The sequence below is a fragment of the Pseudorca crassidens genome, chromosome 5 (genome assembly GCF_039906515.1).
Source record: "Pseudorca crassidens isolate mPseCra1 chromosome 5, mPseCra1.hap1, whole genome shotgun sequence".
NCBI lineage: Eukaryota > Metazoa > Chordata > Mammalia > Artiodactyla > Delphinidae > Pseudorca > Pseudorca crassidens.
The window spans coordinates 30,853,662-30,871,752 of NC_090300.1; the positions used below are offsets into that span (position 1 = coordinate 30,853,662).

General features: G+C 45.1%; 1 protein-coding gene across 2 annotated transcripts in view; it reads right to left on the minus strand.

Moving 5' to 3' along the window:
• CLSTN2 (calsyntenin 2) overlaps positions 1 to 18,091 on the minus strand; it is a 652,733-nt gene that overhangs the window by 87,293 nt on the left and 547,349 nt on the right. For both annotated transcript variants that reach the window (XM_067737667.1, XM_067737668.1), the window contains one exon: positions 13,649 to 13,770. In XM_067737667.1, coding sequence (XP_067593768.1) covers positions 13,649 to 13,770 — 122 coding nt within the window. The remainder of the gene's footprint in view (positions 1 to 13,648; positions 13,771 to 18,091) is intronic.

Sequence of the window (18,091 nt, forward strand, 5' to 3'; positions counted from 1 at the left end):
TGTATAGTTTCCATTTCTTTGCTGATATTCTCTATCTGTTCATTCATTGTTAGAACATTTACTTTAAAGCTTTTTAAAACAATTTAAAATAGCTGCTTTAAAACTGCTTTCTGAAAATTCCAATATCTGTGTCATCTCAGGGTTTCTCTTGAATGATTTTACTCTGAACCTTAGGTCACATTGTTTCCTGTTTCCTCACATGTTTAATAATTTATACTTAATACTGGGGACTGTGGATTGTACATGTTAGAAACTCTGGATTCTTGTTATCTTTCTCTGAGATTGTTCATTTTTATTAACTTACTGGACGGTCACCTTGTACCTGTAGAGTTTGGTTTTATACTATATAAGGATATTACTGTTTGGGTTTACCCTTAATTTTGGACAAGCCCATAAATCCTGGCATATGAACTTTATTTCTAATATATGTCTCTTCTGTCATTTCATTGGAAAACTCTAGGTGTTTACCTAGTCCTTATAACTTGGAGGAATTCCAAAATTTGTCTAATTTCAAGTAAGCAGTAACTAAAATCTCTGATCAGGTTTTTCATCTCTCCTGCTATCAATTTTCACTGGGTTTCCAAAGTCTCCTCTGTGTGTACCCAGTTCAGGGGTCAGACAAGGATTTGCGGGAAGTTTATATTCAGAGTTTGAGTTCTCTTCCTGTATATCCCTCCTTTCTGATATTAACTCCCTAAATTTCCAGGAATTCTGGCATTGATGATCTTCATTCTATAACACTTCAAGCTCAAAGAACTGTGGCTTGCTTTCTTTGTTCCTTCTTTCTTTTCATTCTTTAATTGTTTTCATTATTATTTTTAATAACTTTATTAAATAGCTGTATAGATAAAATTTATTTTATATATCATAAAATTCACTTGTAATTGTATGATTCAATAATTTTTAATAAATTTATAGAGTTGTGCAACAACCATCACAATCTAGTTTTAGAACATTTCCATCACCCCAAAAAGGCTGTGCTCATTTACAGTTGACTTTTACTCTGACTTTGAGCCCTAGGCAACCATTGATCTATTTTCCATCTCAAAATTGCCTTTTGTGGACATTTCATGTAAATGAAGTCATAGAATATCTAGTCTTTGTTGTCTAGTTTTTATCACTTAGCATAATATTTTTGAAATTCATCTATGTTGTGTAAATAGATATGCTGTATATGTTGTTCCTTTTTATTGCTAAACAGCATTCCATGTATGGATACACAATAGGTTATTTATTCATTCACCCATTAAAGAACATCTTGTTTTTGTTTTGTTTTGTTTTTGGAAGCTTTTTTCAATGTTCCTCAGATAATACCTACATAGCCAAACTGGTACTTGTAGGTCTATGGAGCAGTGTTTGGGAATCACAGTGTAGAAGATCAGATTATGACATTCAGATAAGAACTCATTTTTTAAAATTTAAGCAGCATTTATTGGACACATTTTTTTGTGTTAGACACTGTGTTAAAGGTTAAAGAGGTGAAATAAGACATGAAATCTCAGTGTAGTGGAAGAAATGAACCAACAAACAAATAAGTGTAATAAAGTGTGAAAAATGTGATAAAATTCTGGGGCCTCCATGGAGTTAAGGTCAATTCTCTACAGGAGAGGGAATTACAGGAAAGTCTTTATCAAGGATGTTAGCCTTGAGTCTTGAAAGATGGTCTTGAAAGAGGAACAGGTCAGTTAGATAGTGGAAATAACTTGCCTTCCCATGACACATTCTCTTTTATTCTTAAAAGCCATGCAGGGCTTCCCTGGTGGCGCAGTGGTTAAGAATCCTCCTGCCAATGCAGGGGACATGGGTTCGAGCCCTGGTCCAGGAAGATCCCACATGCCACGGAGCAACTAAGCCCGTGCTCCACAACTACTGAGCCTGCGTGCCTAGAGCCTGTGCTCTGCAACAAGAGAAGCCACCACAATGAGAAACCCACGCACCACAGTGAATAGTAGCTCCCGCTCACCACAGCTAAAGAAAGCCCGCGCGCAGCAACGAAGAAGACCCAACGCAGCCAATAATAAATAAATAAATAAATTTATATTTAAAAAAAAAGTCATGCAGATAGGTGCATACATAGTGTTGTCCAATCTGTCTGTGCCTGGGAATTGTATGGAAGCAAATTATTCCTGCGAGTGTCTGCTGAGACCAATGCATGGAGAAATATGGTGAAAACTTGGCAGATACCCCATTCTGCCGAGCTATATAAATACTCCTCAACAAGATAAACACATAATGGAAAAGAACACGGAGCTTTGGAAAATAATGGACTTGGTCCAACAGTTTAGGCAGATTACTTAATCTTTCAGAGCCTCAATTTCAGTATCTATAAAATGGAGTTAAGAAATAACTTCAAAAGTAACTGGGCAGCTTAGACTTAATGTACGCAAAACAATGAATTTAGGGATTGGCACACAATATCCTCTCACAAAATGCTAGTTTTCCTTTTTTCCATCACATATAACGTTATTGACTATTTGCCATTCTTACACCTAAGGGCTACTAGAAGTTAATGCAATCACAAGGCTTATTTTGTGTTTTGATTCTGATTTCTATTGTCTCAAGAAAGCCACCATCTTCTGAGTAACCAAGAGATGCAGTAGCTGATTCATAATGAGGCCTTTCCTCCTTCTAAATATGCACTAATTGTCAAGGTGATGGAGGAGGTTCATTAGTTAAAAGCATAATTAAAGGGCACTTCCTTTAGCTAAACTGATGAGCAGAAAGTGCAGCAATATTTGCATGTTTAGACATTAAGGACGGAAACAGATGACTCAGTGAGAGGAAGCAGGGAAGGTAGGGCAAATTACTATCACTGCCCAGGGCCTCCAGGGTTATTGCTTTGCAGGACATCCTTGGAGGAGTGGTCTTCCCTGGGAAATCAGCTTCACTGGATTCTCTTGTTTATGGGATGAACAGCCCTTTCACCCCTGTACCTCAGGAGCAAGGTGATCTTTACTTCAAAAGATGCTAAAATATGATTCCTGATAAGCTGAGCTTGGAATCTGTTTCTTGCTGGACATCCATGCCCTGTTCTAAACACTCAGGTATCAGCATGGATACTGATTCATTCTTGTCATCCTGTATATTCATTAAGGTTGTAAATTCTCCCAAGTCAATAATAGTGCCTTTTACCCTCTTGGCACATGTGTGTCTTGAGGTCACATTCAAGGTTCTTCCATTTATTAGATAAGAGATGTGGAAAGATCCCTACTATGTCTCCTATTCCTCATCCTTAACCTGGGTGTTTTGCCTAAACTGCAAGATTTTTGTTAGAATTAAAAGAAAGTGCTTGGCACGAAGTAAGAACAGAAGTAATGTTCAATGCAATTCTCCTTCTCAGTATACAGTGACTTCATGGTGATCCGTGCCTCTGCCTCGTGTCTCTTAAATGAGGGCGTTAGCACTAGAATGTGTCATTTTGTATCAGGTTTCAATTTTGCCAGTTTCTTGTTTTCTATACTGTGGAAGTGACAGAGAGAAAAAATATCTTGCATATAACAAATGCAGACACTTGGGTTTGATGCCAAGGAGGAGTCTCCCTCCCCTCCCACTGGCACCTAATCCCCAAAGCAGTCTAAAAAGACAGGAGCAAGGCACAGCCAGTGTGGTGACTGAGTCAAAGCTGCCTCCGTTGGGACCACCCCAAGGCTTGAGCATCTTATTACTGAAACAGTGATTTGATTTACTAAGCATTTGTAATTGTGTTGACATTGTTTTCTTCTTTTTAACAGTAAAATGATAGTCTGTTTTTAAATATGTATTACTGGATGTCTACTGAAAAAAAATGCATTTGTTGCCTCTGGGCAGTTGTACAGGCTAAGACACAAATAATGATTTCATGGGAGCAAAAGGAATTACTGAGCAGATGCTCATCTGGGGAAAACAGACCAGAGAGGAACCAGGTCTGACAGCAAAGGGAGAAAGGTATAGGATAATTAGCATATTCGATTTGTTTAAATTTAGCAGTGGTATAGCCTTCTACTTCAAGATGGAATGAGGGAGTGGGAGAAGACAGTGAGATTGCAGCAGAGAAGAGAATTATAACCTAGCAGGACCCTATGGGACCTTCCTGGTACAGACTCCCCCCTGCCCCCAATATGCTCTGCTTGCCTCTTATATGTAGAAAATCTTTAGCCTCCTAGGCCTTCCCTGAGTTCCAAAGAATAAATTTAATCAGAGAAGTGAGAAAATGCAGAAGGAAAGGAAAACAGTTAAGCAAGACAAAATAATAGTTTAGCCATTAAACAAAGTCAAGGACTTTTAGTTCCTCCACAAGAGCCATAAATAATATTCTGAGCCATGTCCTTTGATCTGTTTTGCAAATTCTGAAACCCCCACCAGGTGGAAGAAGTGAACTCTATGTTGCCCACAAGCACATAGATGCCAGACAGGCTGGAAGCAGAAGGTTGATGATGTTGACTCCCAATTACCTCACCACCAACCAATCAGAAGAATGTCCAAAAGCTGATCAAGCATGCCACAACCTTCCTCCCTGTCTTTAAAAATCTTTCCTTGAAAGCTATTGGTTTCTTAGGCACTAGCTGCCTGGACTCCTTGCTTGACACCCTGCAATAAATGCTGTACTTTCCTTCACCACAACTCAGTGTCAGTAGATTGGCTTCACTGCTAGTGGGCAAGCAGACCCAGGTTTGGTTCGGTAATGGAATGACATTCCTGCAGGTCTCAATTCACCGAGAGTTTGGATTCTCCTTTAGCGTAGGCTCTTCAGAAGAAAAATGAAAGAAAATCCTTTGAGTAATAATGGAAATCCAAGAAAGCCTTGAGAAACCAGCTCTTCAAGCAAATGGCTCAGGATATATTGATGAGTAAGGCTAGGGAAGCCCTCAGTGGATTTGTGGAGACTACGTTCCCAGTACGACACAGATAGAGTTATCTATTTGTCATCAGATCTTACTGTTGGTTAGGCTCGAGATCAGCTCCACTCACATCCGGCAGCACTCATCTTCACCTCGCTGAACTTCCCTTCCTTCCTTTTATTCACTTTACTTTTGTCTCTTGGTAGCTTCCTCCTTTTCATCATAGTTATGCCCCTGAAACTCTGAAGAAGTCCCTTTCTTTCCAATAATAATAGCAGTGGCTGTTTGCTAACTGCCCACTTGTAGATCAAAACTACCTGTGCTACCCAGACGAACCAGAGCAGGGGGTTCATTAGGGAGCTGCTTCTAGGGAGGAGGAAAGAGGAAGTGGGAGAGCAAGTCAGGGACAGAGAACAAGCCAGTACAAGAGGGCATTGTCAAGGTCATGGCTGTGGCAGGTGGGATAGGGGGGCTGGCTTCCCAGAGACTCCTGAGAAGAGTGCAGGGGGCTGCCCAGAAATGCTCCTCACCTCCACGCCTAGTTGCTCCCGTGCCCTCTGGGTGAGAGGTGCTCCCAGGGCAGTAAAGCTACTGCTCCTGGACTGTGCTCCTTGGAGCCAGGAGGCTCCTCTGCCTGGGAGCAAGCCCTGGGGCACAAAGCTGACAGCACAGTGGGGTGAGGTGTGAACTCGAGGGGTGACCTTCCAGTGAAGCAGGTTTCTGTGCTTCAGGGGAAGGACGGGTATTATCTAGAGGATCTCATTCATGTATCAGCTTGTCAGTTGTAAGCTTCCAGGTGAGGCTCTGTCAAGAGAAAGAGGATTTTCTGTTTGTTTTAGCATTTTCAGAACCAAGCATGAAGGTCTCAGTGTTTCTTCCCTAAAGGCAGAGAGGTACCTTTAGGGAAGATGATAAGAGCCACTTATCATGGCTGGTGAGGGGGCCGGCACCTTAGGCTAGAGGAAGAATATGGCTTAGGACAGAAGGAAAGGCTAAATATGCCCCTTGGGAATCCTAATCCAGAGGCTCTGGAGAAGCAGGCTTGGTGAAAAGCAAAGTAGGCAGTGAATGGGGGATGTTAGAGGCAGTGCCTCTTCCTTCCTCCCTCCCTCCTAGGGCCACGCCTCCAAGGGGAGGGGCTCCATAGAGACAGGGGTGTGGGGGTAGGCAGAGGCACCACACACTGTGGGTACAGAAGATTCTCTGAACCTGCCTGGATAGCTGGGCCCAGGGTCACCTCAGTAAAGTGTGGGGAGGTGGGAGGTGGCCTCCCCAAGGCTCATGAACAGAGTATGCATTTCCTATTGCTGCTATGAGAAATAACCTCAACCTTTGTGTTAAAACAACTCAGATTTATTATCTTACAGTTTTGGAGGTCAGAAATCTGAAATGAGTTTCCCTGGGCTACAATCAAGGTGTCAGCTGGGCTGTGTTCCTTCTGGAGGCTGTAATGGACAATCTGTTTCTTTTTTTTCCCGGCTCGTAGGGGTGGCTGCATTCCTTGGCTCATGGCCCCATACCACTCTGACCTCTGCTTCCTGTCACATCTTTTCTGACTCTAATCCTCCTGCCTCCCTCCTATAAGGAAACTTGTGATTACATTGGGTCCACTTGACTAATCTAGGATAATCTCCCTAGCTCAGGACCTTTAATTTAATCACGCCTGTAAAGACCCTTTGCCATGTAAGGTAACATATTCACAGATTTCAGGGATTAGAAGGTGGACACCTTTGGGGCCATTATTTTGTCCACCACAGGTGGCTCACTTGGGACCCCGAGGAGCCCAGGTGAGGTATTGTGGCATAGAGGTAACCAGTGCAGCAGAGATGGGGCAGGATGAAAGGCTTCCAGGAAAGGAGCTTTAAGGTGGAGAGAACACAGCTCAGGGAATGGGTTGAAGTGGTGGATTTCCAGCATATTTGTGCCCTCTCTAAAGAAAATAGAACAACTGGGCTGACCACGTCAGCAGTCACCTATCCAAAGAGCAGGAAATCCAGTCATTGCACAGTCCCAACCCAAGAGAACCTAGGGTGTCTTATGTGGGTCTGAGGACCCTTCTCCGCCAACACCATGAAGTCACAGATGCCACATCTCCCCAAATGTCTAGAAGTTCTTAGAGATGGGAAGAGGAAAGGAGAGGGACTCAGAGAAGTGGGGGTTTATCGGGGGCCCTTCTGTATTACAGAGAAATAAAGACACGAGAGCCACTGTATTTGTGGTTCTCCCCATGTCCATCATCCATTCACAACAACCCTGCAAGTTGGCATCTTAGAAAACGTCATTTGGGATTCCTACAAAAGGAGAGGCAAGAGAGATTCTGGACATTCTTCCTCCCCCTCTGTTTAGGACACATGTTCCTAAAGGAAAGCAGGTCTCACTGGAGACCAGTGTCCAGGGCAGGACAGTGAGTGGGGTGGCGTCACTGCTTTAGAGGAAACACGGCCAATGCATCCAAGAGTTAGTCTTTAAATGTGGAATTAGAGCACTGACAATGCCCAATTATTTTGCTCATTAAGATGACTGGTCTGGACTGGACTGACTATTCTCCAATTAACTCCTTGGCACTTGGCTATAATAATGATTGAACTCACTCATTTGACTCCCAGTTTGGCTGTAAGAGCAGATGCAAATAAGCTGATTCTACATCATTCTAACACTCTTTTCTCACCAAGAATAAAGGATTTTCCTTCTTCCAGGGGCTTTAGATGCCTTTGCAAGTAGAATGGACCTGATGGGCAAAGGCGTTGGCCTGACAAATGTGAGTATTTGGCTCAAATCCTGGCTCTGTCATTTGTTTCTGGGGGAATTTGGTCCTGTGACGTATTCTCTCCTATATGTGGGAGGAAAGAAGATCACCTGGGTCTAAGGGACCCTGCCCCACTCACACTGGCCCCTTTTCTTTGGGTGTGGTGTGGGGCCATTGGGGACCAGACATGCCCCCTACTCCCCCTGATACTGGGAATCCAGCATTCTTCATGAAGGGCGGGGCAAGGGGCTAGGACAGGAAGCGCTTAGAAAGGACAAGTGGGTCTCATTAAAGAAGGTTTAAACTTCTCAAATAGTCATGTTATGGTATGGTTTTCCTGTGTCCAAATGATAGTGGGGCTTTTTGGTTGTTGTGTTTTTGTTTTTATCAGTGACCAGAGTATAAAGGTGTACCACAGAACATTTGTTTGGTCTGATGATATGTTTTTAAATGAGAAAATATTAAAAATTGGAAGATTTTCTGTAGAAATCTGATTTCTCACTTCTGAACGACTGGAACTGCACCAGGCCTGGATTCTTGTGTGGCCTGGAGCTGTGTGGTGGTTGAGTCTGAATGAGGACCTACATTCACCCAGCCAGGCATCCATACTTACTTTGACTGCTTCTCCTGTCCATGATTATTTGGGACTCTTGCAGGAGAATGCTCTCCAGGGTGTCTCAAACTGGTTATAATCTGGGCAGAGCTGTGGGCTCCCAGGACAGGGTCATTCATATCCTTCTTCTCTCCCCCAGTGCCTGTTAACAAGTTCTGCACAGAGAAGGCAATGGCCAACAGAATGTATCTCACTTCTGCTTCCTGTGCTACCTGCGATTTTTCAGAGATGCATCTTTTTCCCTTGTCTGAGCCTGGGACACCTGTCCTCTTATTGGTCCGTTAAGGCTGTCACTCAAGCTGTGTCTTCCAATAGGTGAACAGGCTGTAAAATATCAATGGGTCTCCTTCCCAGCACCAGCAAGTCCAAAGGGAAGATCATTAGAATTCGTGATGCTGAGTCTACCATATCCAAATAACATGAAAGCCAGGAGGGGCTGCAAATTAATAAACCTTTCCCATGTGAGCTGGCAGCTGGGCCTTCTCCTCTGCTCTGGTCTGGGTTTGCACATAACTAACTGCAGGCTTGAGCGATTTGCATTAGCAGATCATAAGTAAAAATCCCATTAAAATGAGAGTCTCCTCATCGTTATGATCCCTTTTCAAGAGGTACACTGGATTGCCAGGGCATTTCTTGGGGTTGCCTGGTAATGGATTTACTTGGCAGTCCATATACCCTGGCAAAGGCCTTCTGAGGTGTAGGGCAAAGGGGTGGGCTTTTTGGAAGCACTCAGCTCCTCCATGACAACTACCACACTCCCTGGGCACACACCTGAAGAGCTATGTGGAAGCCCGCCCACCTATCACGCCCTGGTTTCCATGCCGACAAGTAGCATCTGTCATGTGATTGATCTCCTGGCTGTGGAAAGAGAAGTGGAAGACCCTGATTCTATCACAACCCCTGCTACTGGCCCCACGGAATGCCTGGCCTGAGTTACATTTGCTTAAATGTGATACATTTTATGAACATCATACTAGCATTCCTCACATTTGCATCCCTCAAATTCTTAGTCTTCTATTGAATAACAAAATGCTTTGATTGTGGTCCATTCTTTGGGGATAAATTACCAACTCAATAACATGATATAAAAAGCCTCCTGGCATTTAATCCCCACCTGCTTCTCCAAACTGGGGTCCTAACACCTGTTGAAACTGTACCCAAGCCCCTGTGTCCCTGTCTTTTGAAGTAAAAGGCTTTTGCTTTAGTCTCTCAGGCCTCCCCTGAGTCTTAAAAGAATCCCTAAGGTGGGCCAGGAATTTAAAAACACACAAAACATTAGACTGCCTTAAAAGAGTTAATGATTAGGAATGTGAAGATGTAGAAACAAAGAAGAGCTGTTGGGCCAGGAAACTGGTAACAGTTGAGACTATAAACCACCCACATAGCAGAGTCACCAGACCCACCAGGTGAAAACTGCTGACCAAGAGCACATAGACCCCAGACTGGTTGAAACCAGAAGATTGGTGATGCTTGAAACTTCACCTTGATGCCAACCAATCTGAGAACTGTGCATGAGCTGATCATGTATGCTGAGGGCCCCTCCCTCACACTGCCTTTAAAAACTCTTCCCTGAAAGCCATCAAGGGGTTCGGGTCTTTTGAGCATGAGCTGCCCATTCTCCTTTCTTGGCACCCTGCAATAAACGCTGTGTTTTCCTTCACCAAAACCTGTGTCAGTAGATTGGCTTTACTGCATGCAGGAGAGAGGACCCAAGTCCAGGTTCCGTAACACTGTCAACACCTTCCCCTTCCACCCCGTCCTTGTGCCCTGACACACAGAAAGCTTACAGTCCCCTGAAGATGGCCCTTCTAGTCATTCCTTGCCAGCTACCTGGCTCCATACCTCTGAGCCCTCCCACCCTTCCCAGTGGCAGGTGCCCCTGGAATGGGTTCCCACAGACTCCCCCTACCTGGCCCTCTGCCTTCTGTCCCAGCACACATCACATAGGACTGTACATAGGATTGTACACTGTCTGTTTATGTGTTTGTTTGCCCCATTACCATGGATACTTCCAGAGAGCAGAGGCTTTAGTTTAGCTGCAGAGCCTGGCACACAGTTTATGCTCCGAATAAATGAGGTCCCATCAGGCAGTAGAACATTTATTATGCTTTGGAATCCCTAAGGTGGGCCAGGAATTTGAATACACACAATACATTAGACTGGCTTGAGCCCTTTCTGGCCAAGGCCAGGAAGTTTTGTAATAGTTACAGAGCCACTGGTGGTAAAGTCAGTGAGATCTTTGAAATAATATATTATCAAGATCAAAGCAGAACGTTTGAGACCCAGAGAGTAAAAATGGCAAAATTTTAGAATTTTAAAGTGTTCCATAAAAATGGATCAAACAATCAATTAATCACCAGGAGGTTTTAAAAGATCTCAATTTTCCTTTTCTTCTTCCCTCTCTCCCTCCCTCACTCCATTTCTCCTTTCATTTGATCTCAGTATCCCTTCATCGTTATGCCAACTTTTACTGGGCACCAACTGTGTGCTCAGGGCTACCATTTGCGCTGAGAATTTGGAGAGAGTAAGACACAGTCCTGCCCACCAGGATCTCGCACCAAGTGAGCAGAGAGGAAGGACAAATGGGTCACTAGGATAGAATAAGTATTGGGGAATCTGGGAAGCATAGAGTCTGGGGAGCACAGAGGAGAGGCAAACTACTCACAGGGTGACCTGGGATGGCTTCCTGGGGAAGGATACTCTATCAGGTATACACAGTTTGGGCATCAAGTGATTTACTTCCAAGAAACTTCTGGTAAGTTTCTGTCTACATAGGGAGTTAAATAGGGGACAGAGAAAGCTGGGCTTGTCTGTATATACCACTGGATTGCTAGCATGAGTTTGGTGGAGGTTTCCTATATCCCACCCACTGTGGCTCCTTTCAGGGCATGAGCAGCTGTCCAAGTGAGCTGGGGCTTCTGGTCATCAATAGGCAGCCGTTACATTTTTAAATATTAATTTGTTTAGTAGAAGAATACTATAGACTGAATTATGTCCCTGCAAAATTCATATGTTGAAGCCCTAACCCCCAAACATAGCTGTATTTGGAGAAAGGGCCTAACCTTCATTAGGAGGTAATGAAGGTTAAATGAGGTCATAAGGATGGGGCCCTAATTCAATAGGGCTCATACCTTATAAGAAGAAGGAAATGTACCCAAGCTCTCTCCACCATGTGAGGACACAGTGAGAAGGCTGCTGTCTACAGCCAGAAAGAGGGCCCTCACGGTGGGGGGGATGGAATTGGCTGGCACCTTGATCTTGGAATTCCCAGCCTCTAGAACTGTTTAAGCCACCCAGGTTGTGGTATTTGATTGTGGCAGCCCAAGCTAAGACAAGGAAGACTGAGCTTGAACAAAGTGAAGATTTGACAGTTTCATAGGGTTTCATCAAGACTATAAACATTTTGCACTTTGCATAATTCCTATCTCTAAATTAATTTTAAATTAAAAAATAAAAACATTTAAAATTTTAATTAGCAAGTGCACCAAAGAGGCAGCCTAACATACGGAAAAAGCAGGTCCTAACCATGGTTTGCTGTGTGACCTTGGGCAGTTTACTGGACCGTGGTCTCCTGCCTCATATTATCCACCTGGCAGGACTGGGGCAGAGATGAGAATGAGCCACTCATGCAGCGTGCCTAGCACAGAGCGGGCACCCATGAATGGTAATAAATGAGATCAGAGTAGTTTGGAAGGTATTCAGTGACTCTCAGCCCCTCCTTCAATTCGCCACTTTGGGAACAGATTTCAGAATTCCTAAATTCACTATATTTTTTATCTATAGAACCAGAATTCGTTCCTCACCTATTTTAAATTCCAAACCCTGTGACTTCATTTGCCTGTATCAGTGCTTCTCAATCCCATCTTAGGAAATGCTGCAGGGCATCTATAATGATCTCAGCCAGTATAGCAATGTTTTTTTTATTGAAACCCCTCATGATATGGAATTTATTTTAATTTATCTCAATTCATATTACGTATTTATAAAAACATCCCATAGAAGCCAAATGGCATTTTAGAAGTTAGTTGAGAGGCTGCCGGGAAGTCAAATAAACAATGTCAAGATAGCATCATTTCTGCAAGACCCAGAATTCCTAATTCAGAGGAACATATATTAATCCAGATGCCATATTTCCAAAACCCCGGGGTACAGCAGGATGGGATTTACTGAGAATGGACTAGGCAGTTGCCACAGGGCTCTCTCAAACATCTTTTGCATCAACCTGGCATCCTTGACCTTGTCACGCTGCCTGATGTTCCACCATTGAGACATTTCCTGAGGTTAATGAATCTCTGTCTTAAAGAGCATATGTCAGTACTTCTGTATGGAGGAAGCGGGGTAGCGATCATACCCATCTTGGTGGAAATGGGTTCCTTCTGGCATGCTTCCCAGTGACACACTCTGAGATCAGCCCCACTGGGAGTCTGAGGCTTAAGTAGAAAAGGGAGAGGGTGGGGTAGACACGGGTAATTGGGAAAGAGAAGGGAAAGGATTATGGAACGTTCAGCCCTAGACAAGATGAGGCAGGTGGCACCCACAGGGGGGTTTGGAGGGAGAAAAGAAGACTGGGGGCCCCAGAAGCTTCCAGAATATGGGTTGGGCAGAAAGAAAGCAAAAACGAGATGCAGTAGAATGAGCATCATTTCATCTGCTTCATTAAGCAGCATCCATTCGATGACCCTCTTCCCTGCTGACTGCCACCCTCCCTTCTGACAATGTAAAGCCATTGAACAAAAATGCATGCCCCCCACCTTCAAATCTAAGCAAAGGCCAACTCTGGGCTTGCTACACTGACACTTCTTCAGCGGCACGGCCGCCCAGAGAAGTACCACCTCCGCAATCTCAGCGCTGCACAGCCCTCCGAAACAGACACTTCAAAGCTTTTGATTCCAACCAGACACTTCATCTGTCATTGACAAGTACGACACAGCAGCCCTTGTGATCACAAGTCAGAAGGCCCTGGAGCGAGGCAGAGATTTTCCCACTTCAGAAAAGAACATGAACTGCTCACAGGGCACTGTGTCACTGATGACTTCAAAGTCCTCAGGTCCCTGTTCTCAACCTGTGTCACCAAAAGCGAGGCTGCACCGTCTCCCAAAGAGAGCATCAAAGAGGAGACACGGAGCATTTATGACATCAATATGCGCTAACAAAGATCAGAAACTGGGCCTGGGGATGGAGAGGATCAGCTTCCCAGGACCTCCGCGCAGAGAAAGTCGACAAGATGCACGCTGGCACCTACCGGGTGCGGGTTCTAGCCGGGAAGTGTGGTCCTCCCCACCTCCGACTGGTCTTTAAGGCTGCAGTTGCCATCCCGACTTTAAGATGCTGTGTGTTTCCCAGAGTTGATTTTCCCCCAAATCAGCAAGTAACCAGAACCGTGAGATGCCTACCCACTGCCACCATCCCTGGACTAACCAACCATCCCCGCACGCGGCTGAGCAGGGCGCAAGCGCGCTGTGAGCGCCATACCTGGTCCAGCTTCCAGTGGAACTCCGCGGGGCGGAAGGTGTCTGCCTGGTCGAAATCCTTGCGCAAGAGGAAGACAAGGCGGCAGTTGTGCACGTACAGGGCGTAGTGGTGCCGGTTCATTTCTGAAAATCAGAAAGAGGATTTGAGGGGTTCCAGATTCCCTGTGCCGATCTCCACTCCATCACTTAGCACACCTCAGAAAACAAAGAAACAGGCATTCCGGTTTTCTCTTTTACAACTGCGTATAATAAATAGTTCTAGAACACACATAGTGGAGCTCTCTGAAATGAAAGAGGAAGACTCAAGAAAGCTCACAGCAAAACTTCTGCTGAGAAGCCATTTGGGCTTTAAATGCCAACCTAACTTATACTCAGATACTGCATCAGATCCTGGATAAAATTACATAGGTTCACAAGCTCTTTTTGTTGTTTTTTACATATACTTCTGGGAGGGTCAAAGGGCCTCTCTGACAATCACATCAGCCACTCTGGGTTCCTTTAACATAGCTGGATTCTCCCAGAGTTCTGGGCATTTATTTTATTTCACCAGGCTTGCCAACAGCAACCACAGAGCATGTCTCCTTTTCTGCCTAATCTGTGTGCAGTGAAGGAAAGCTGCCTCACTTTTAGTTGCTGGGAGGAGGGGACATTGATTTCCCAGTGTTAGACATGGTTCCCTGGATTTCCAAAGCAATGAATAAATACTTCTTTCCCCATACACAGACAACAGATGGGACTTTTCTCTCCCCTGATAAAAAAACTTCCTTTCCCGCTTAAAAAAAAAAATCACACCATGGGTCCCAGCCATGATGTCCTATAGTCACAAGATAACAGCCCTGGGAAGGTGAGGAGCTGTTCTTCGACCAGTACTCAGAGGACTCACACATTGTAGCACACACAGAAATCTAATATGATGCACATGTTTCATAAATACGGGGCTAATGAGCAGGTGACCAGATACAGCAGAAAGAGCACGGGCCCTAGATTCAGAGAGACTTGGGGTGGAGCTGTATCTCTAGATGATGCTGAGAAAGTTAGTCAGCCTCTTAGAGGCTCAATTTCCTTCATTGTATCATGACAGGGATGCTGGGCTGTCCTGATGTATCATGAGAATAGGATATTGTGATTGATTCTTGCACATGCTCTAGAAACCTTGCCCGTGGAGGTATGAGTGGGAGGAATCAACACCAGTCCCACTTCTAGGCATGGGCTTTCAGTTGGTTTCAGCCCAATAAGCTCATGAAAAGCCCCCTGCCACAGCGAGTGGTTCAGGACCCAGGCCCGTGTTCAGTAGCGCAGCCCATTCTCCTGGCCATGGGGCTTCTGTCACGAAAGTGACTCAAGTCAGGCCAGTGATTCTGGAGCTGTTCTGAGTAGTTCTGGGAAAGAACTCTCTATCTCTTAGCAGGAAGCAAATAGAAGAGACCGCCACCTCTCTCTAGAAGTTGCAGTATATAACTGGGAAGCTTGGAGCTGCTGCAGTCATATTTGCTAACATGAAATTGATATACATATGGCAGCAGATCTGAAAAATTGCAGACAAAAGGACCCAGCACCTTGATCACACTTTACCTGAAGCTGTTTAGTTCTGTTAGTTACAAGAACCCTACATTCCCGTTATTATTTTGATTTTTAATCATCTGATATCGGTTTGATCTGTATTTCCTGTTCCTTGTAACTGAAAGCAACTTAATTGATACAATGAGAAAATGTGTGTAAAGCATCTGCCCAGAACAGATGCTCAATGACTGTTAGTTATTACAAGGACTATGACACTGCCTCGGGACCATGATGACATAACAAAATAGTATCAGATGCCATTTTCACAAAAGCGTTACTGTTATTCAGGATGCAACCAAAGGATGGAAGGAAGGAGAATGTTTAGTTGCCAAGTGTTGTAGGTTTGGCCAAGGCCGGTGTTCGGGCGACCACTCCACCTCTGCACTGATGAAACACCCAGGTCTGGTTATGGGGATTTTACTAAATACTTCTTGTTTCCCTCACTATTGCTTAAGCTGATTTCCTATAGTTTCTGTTGATAGCTATCAGAAAGATATAGAAAGCAGATTTCTCCCCCTTAGCTTCATTTGGATTCAGGAGAGGTTGTGGTGAAGAGGTGGAAGAAGAATGAAAGGACAGATCTCATGGGAGTAACTCCTGGCCTCCCTCCAGAGGGTCCTCCCTCCCCCGCCCTCCGTTAGCTGCGTCCCTGGGGCCACCACCCACACCAGGGTAACTGGCTCTTCACTGTACTGGTAACATGATACACTCAGAAATCAGCTTCACTTATTTCCCTGTCCCTGGCAACTCCCCTCCGTTTCTTTGCCCACGTCTCTGGCAGATCCTAATGTATTCTGGTCACTTTCAGATATTAAAATAGTCCGTAAGGGTTCTCTCCAGATCAAACACCAGTGTCTCATCAGTTAAAAGATCTTCGCTCCTCAGCCTCGCCCCGTGGCTTGGTGGCCGCCCGTGGGGAAAGGATGAGGAAGGTGTGTTCTTTGACTCTTCCTTCATTCCCCGAACCTCCTCCAGCTCCAGTCATGGTCGGGGCAGGGGAAAGCAGCTAAGAAGGAAAGAAGTGGAGTCTCTTTAAAGAAGCAGTGAAGTTTCTCATTTTCCCAGGGATGTCCAGTGTCCTCTGTCACGTGGGTGTCTACATATGGGCTGCTTCAGGGGTGCACTGGCTGGGTTTTGGAGAGGCTCTGCAGAGATCCCCCCATGGCCACGGAAGTGGGTTTGGGCCCCGGTGAAATATGATTTTAGCCCTCCTCTAAACCCATAAGAAAGGGCCTGTTCTAGTCTTTACATAGGAATTGATCTGATAAGTGAGGCAGTCCTTCCTGGGACATTAGTGCCAGCTTCAATCCCACCTTTCTTGGCACTTACCTCTCCATTCCTGGTGTAAGTGATGTTTCCATGATTGACACCTTTCATGATTCCTCTCAGCTCCTGCCCTCCCTTGGTCACTTCTCCCTCCCGCCCACATCTCCTCCTCCTGATGGATCCCCTCTTCCTGGCATGCAGACCTCTTGGCTGTAGCTGTGACCATTTCTGGTTGCCCACTTGGTTCCCATGATTAGAACAGAAACATCTGTGTTCCGCCAAATTGTAGTAGGGCCGCCCCTCCCCTGCTGCCCCCCTCTTCTCACCCCACTGCTGAGGTAGCCCCCATCAGCCTCTTGCCTTCACACCCCCTGGGCAAGAGTCAAGTCCAGCTTTCATGTACCCTAAACTCCTGGGACACGAGTCAAACTTCCCCAGAGCTCTCCTGGGCTCTGCTCCAACACCAGCCTGGAGCAGATGTACAAGTGTTTGCAGCTCAGCCAACAGGCAGCTGGGAGTGAGATTCCCACCTCCTCTCTACCTCAGACAACCTCAGTCTCTCTGAGCGGTTTTCTGGGCATCTCTGGAAGTGTGGGAGTGTTTCTTTCCCAGCAGGCTGGGGGACCACCCCAGCACTCTCTAGCAGGCTGGCACCTCTGCCTCTGTCATCTGGTGATTGCTGGACCAGGTTGGCCCCTCTGTCTTGGAAAGCCCTGTATGAAAGTAGCTAGCCCTACAGGTGGCACGTATCATTCAGATGAAACGCAGAGTTAGCAAGAGAGCTGCATGCCAGGAAGAAGGGGTCCTACAGGAGGAGCAGATGTGTGTTGGGAGAGAAGTTTCTAAGACAGGGCAGGAAAGAAACTGCTCACACCAGGAACGGAAAGAAAAGGGCCAACAAAGATGGTGTTGGAGGGGGCACCAGTGCCTCATGCAGTATCCTTGCGGTAGAGCCATTGCTGGGTATTCAGCTAACCTTGTTTCCTTTGCTCCTAGACACGTAGCTTAACTTGTATCACTGCTTCTCCCACGGTTAGGTGGAGCCTTGGGAACAAATTCTGGCCCAGAAAGTGTGAGTAGAAGTGAGGTACACCACTTTCTGGTCTAGCTAATAAAACCCTTCTGTGTTCAACCCTCTATTCTAACTTTCTGTTCTGTGGTTAAAAAGGGCAGTGATAAATAATTGAAGTACCTTGAGTCCCTGAATGTCTGAGCAAAGCTAAGCGACCTCATTACCCAGCCCCACCTGGGGTTGCTGGACAATGGCAGGAGGAAAAACTGATGAAAGGCTGTTAGTCATCGAGATGCTTCTTGTTGGTGGTGAGAGTGGTTTTCTTTCTTTCTGAAAACTGCAATTAGCCCTTGGCGACTAATCAATTCTGCTATCCAACTATTAATAAATTACTTCATGATAGGCCAGCATTGGTAAGTTTTAATTAGTGGGCAAGACAGAAACGAGTGCAATTTTCACTAAGGGCGACTTGGTAATTTACGTCGATAGCCTTCCTAACATTTATATTCTTTGACTCAGTAATTCAGCTTCTGGTCAGGAAATAATGAGAAGCGTCCATACAGGTATATACAAGAATGCTTATTATATAGTACAAGAATGCCTATT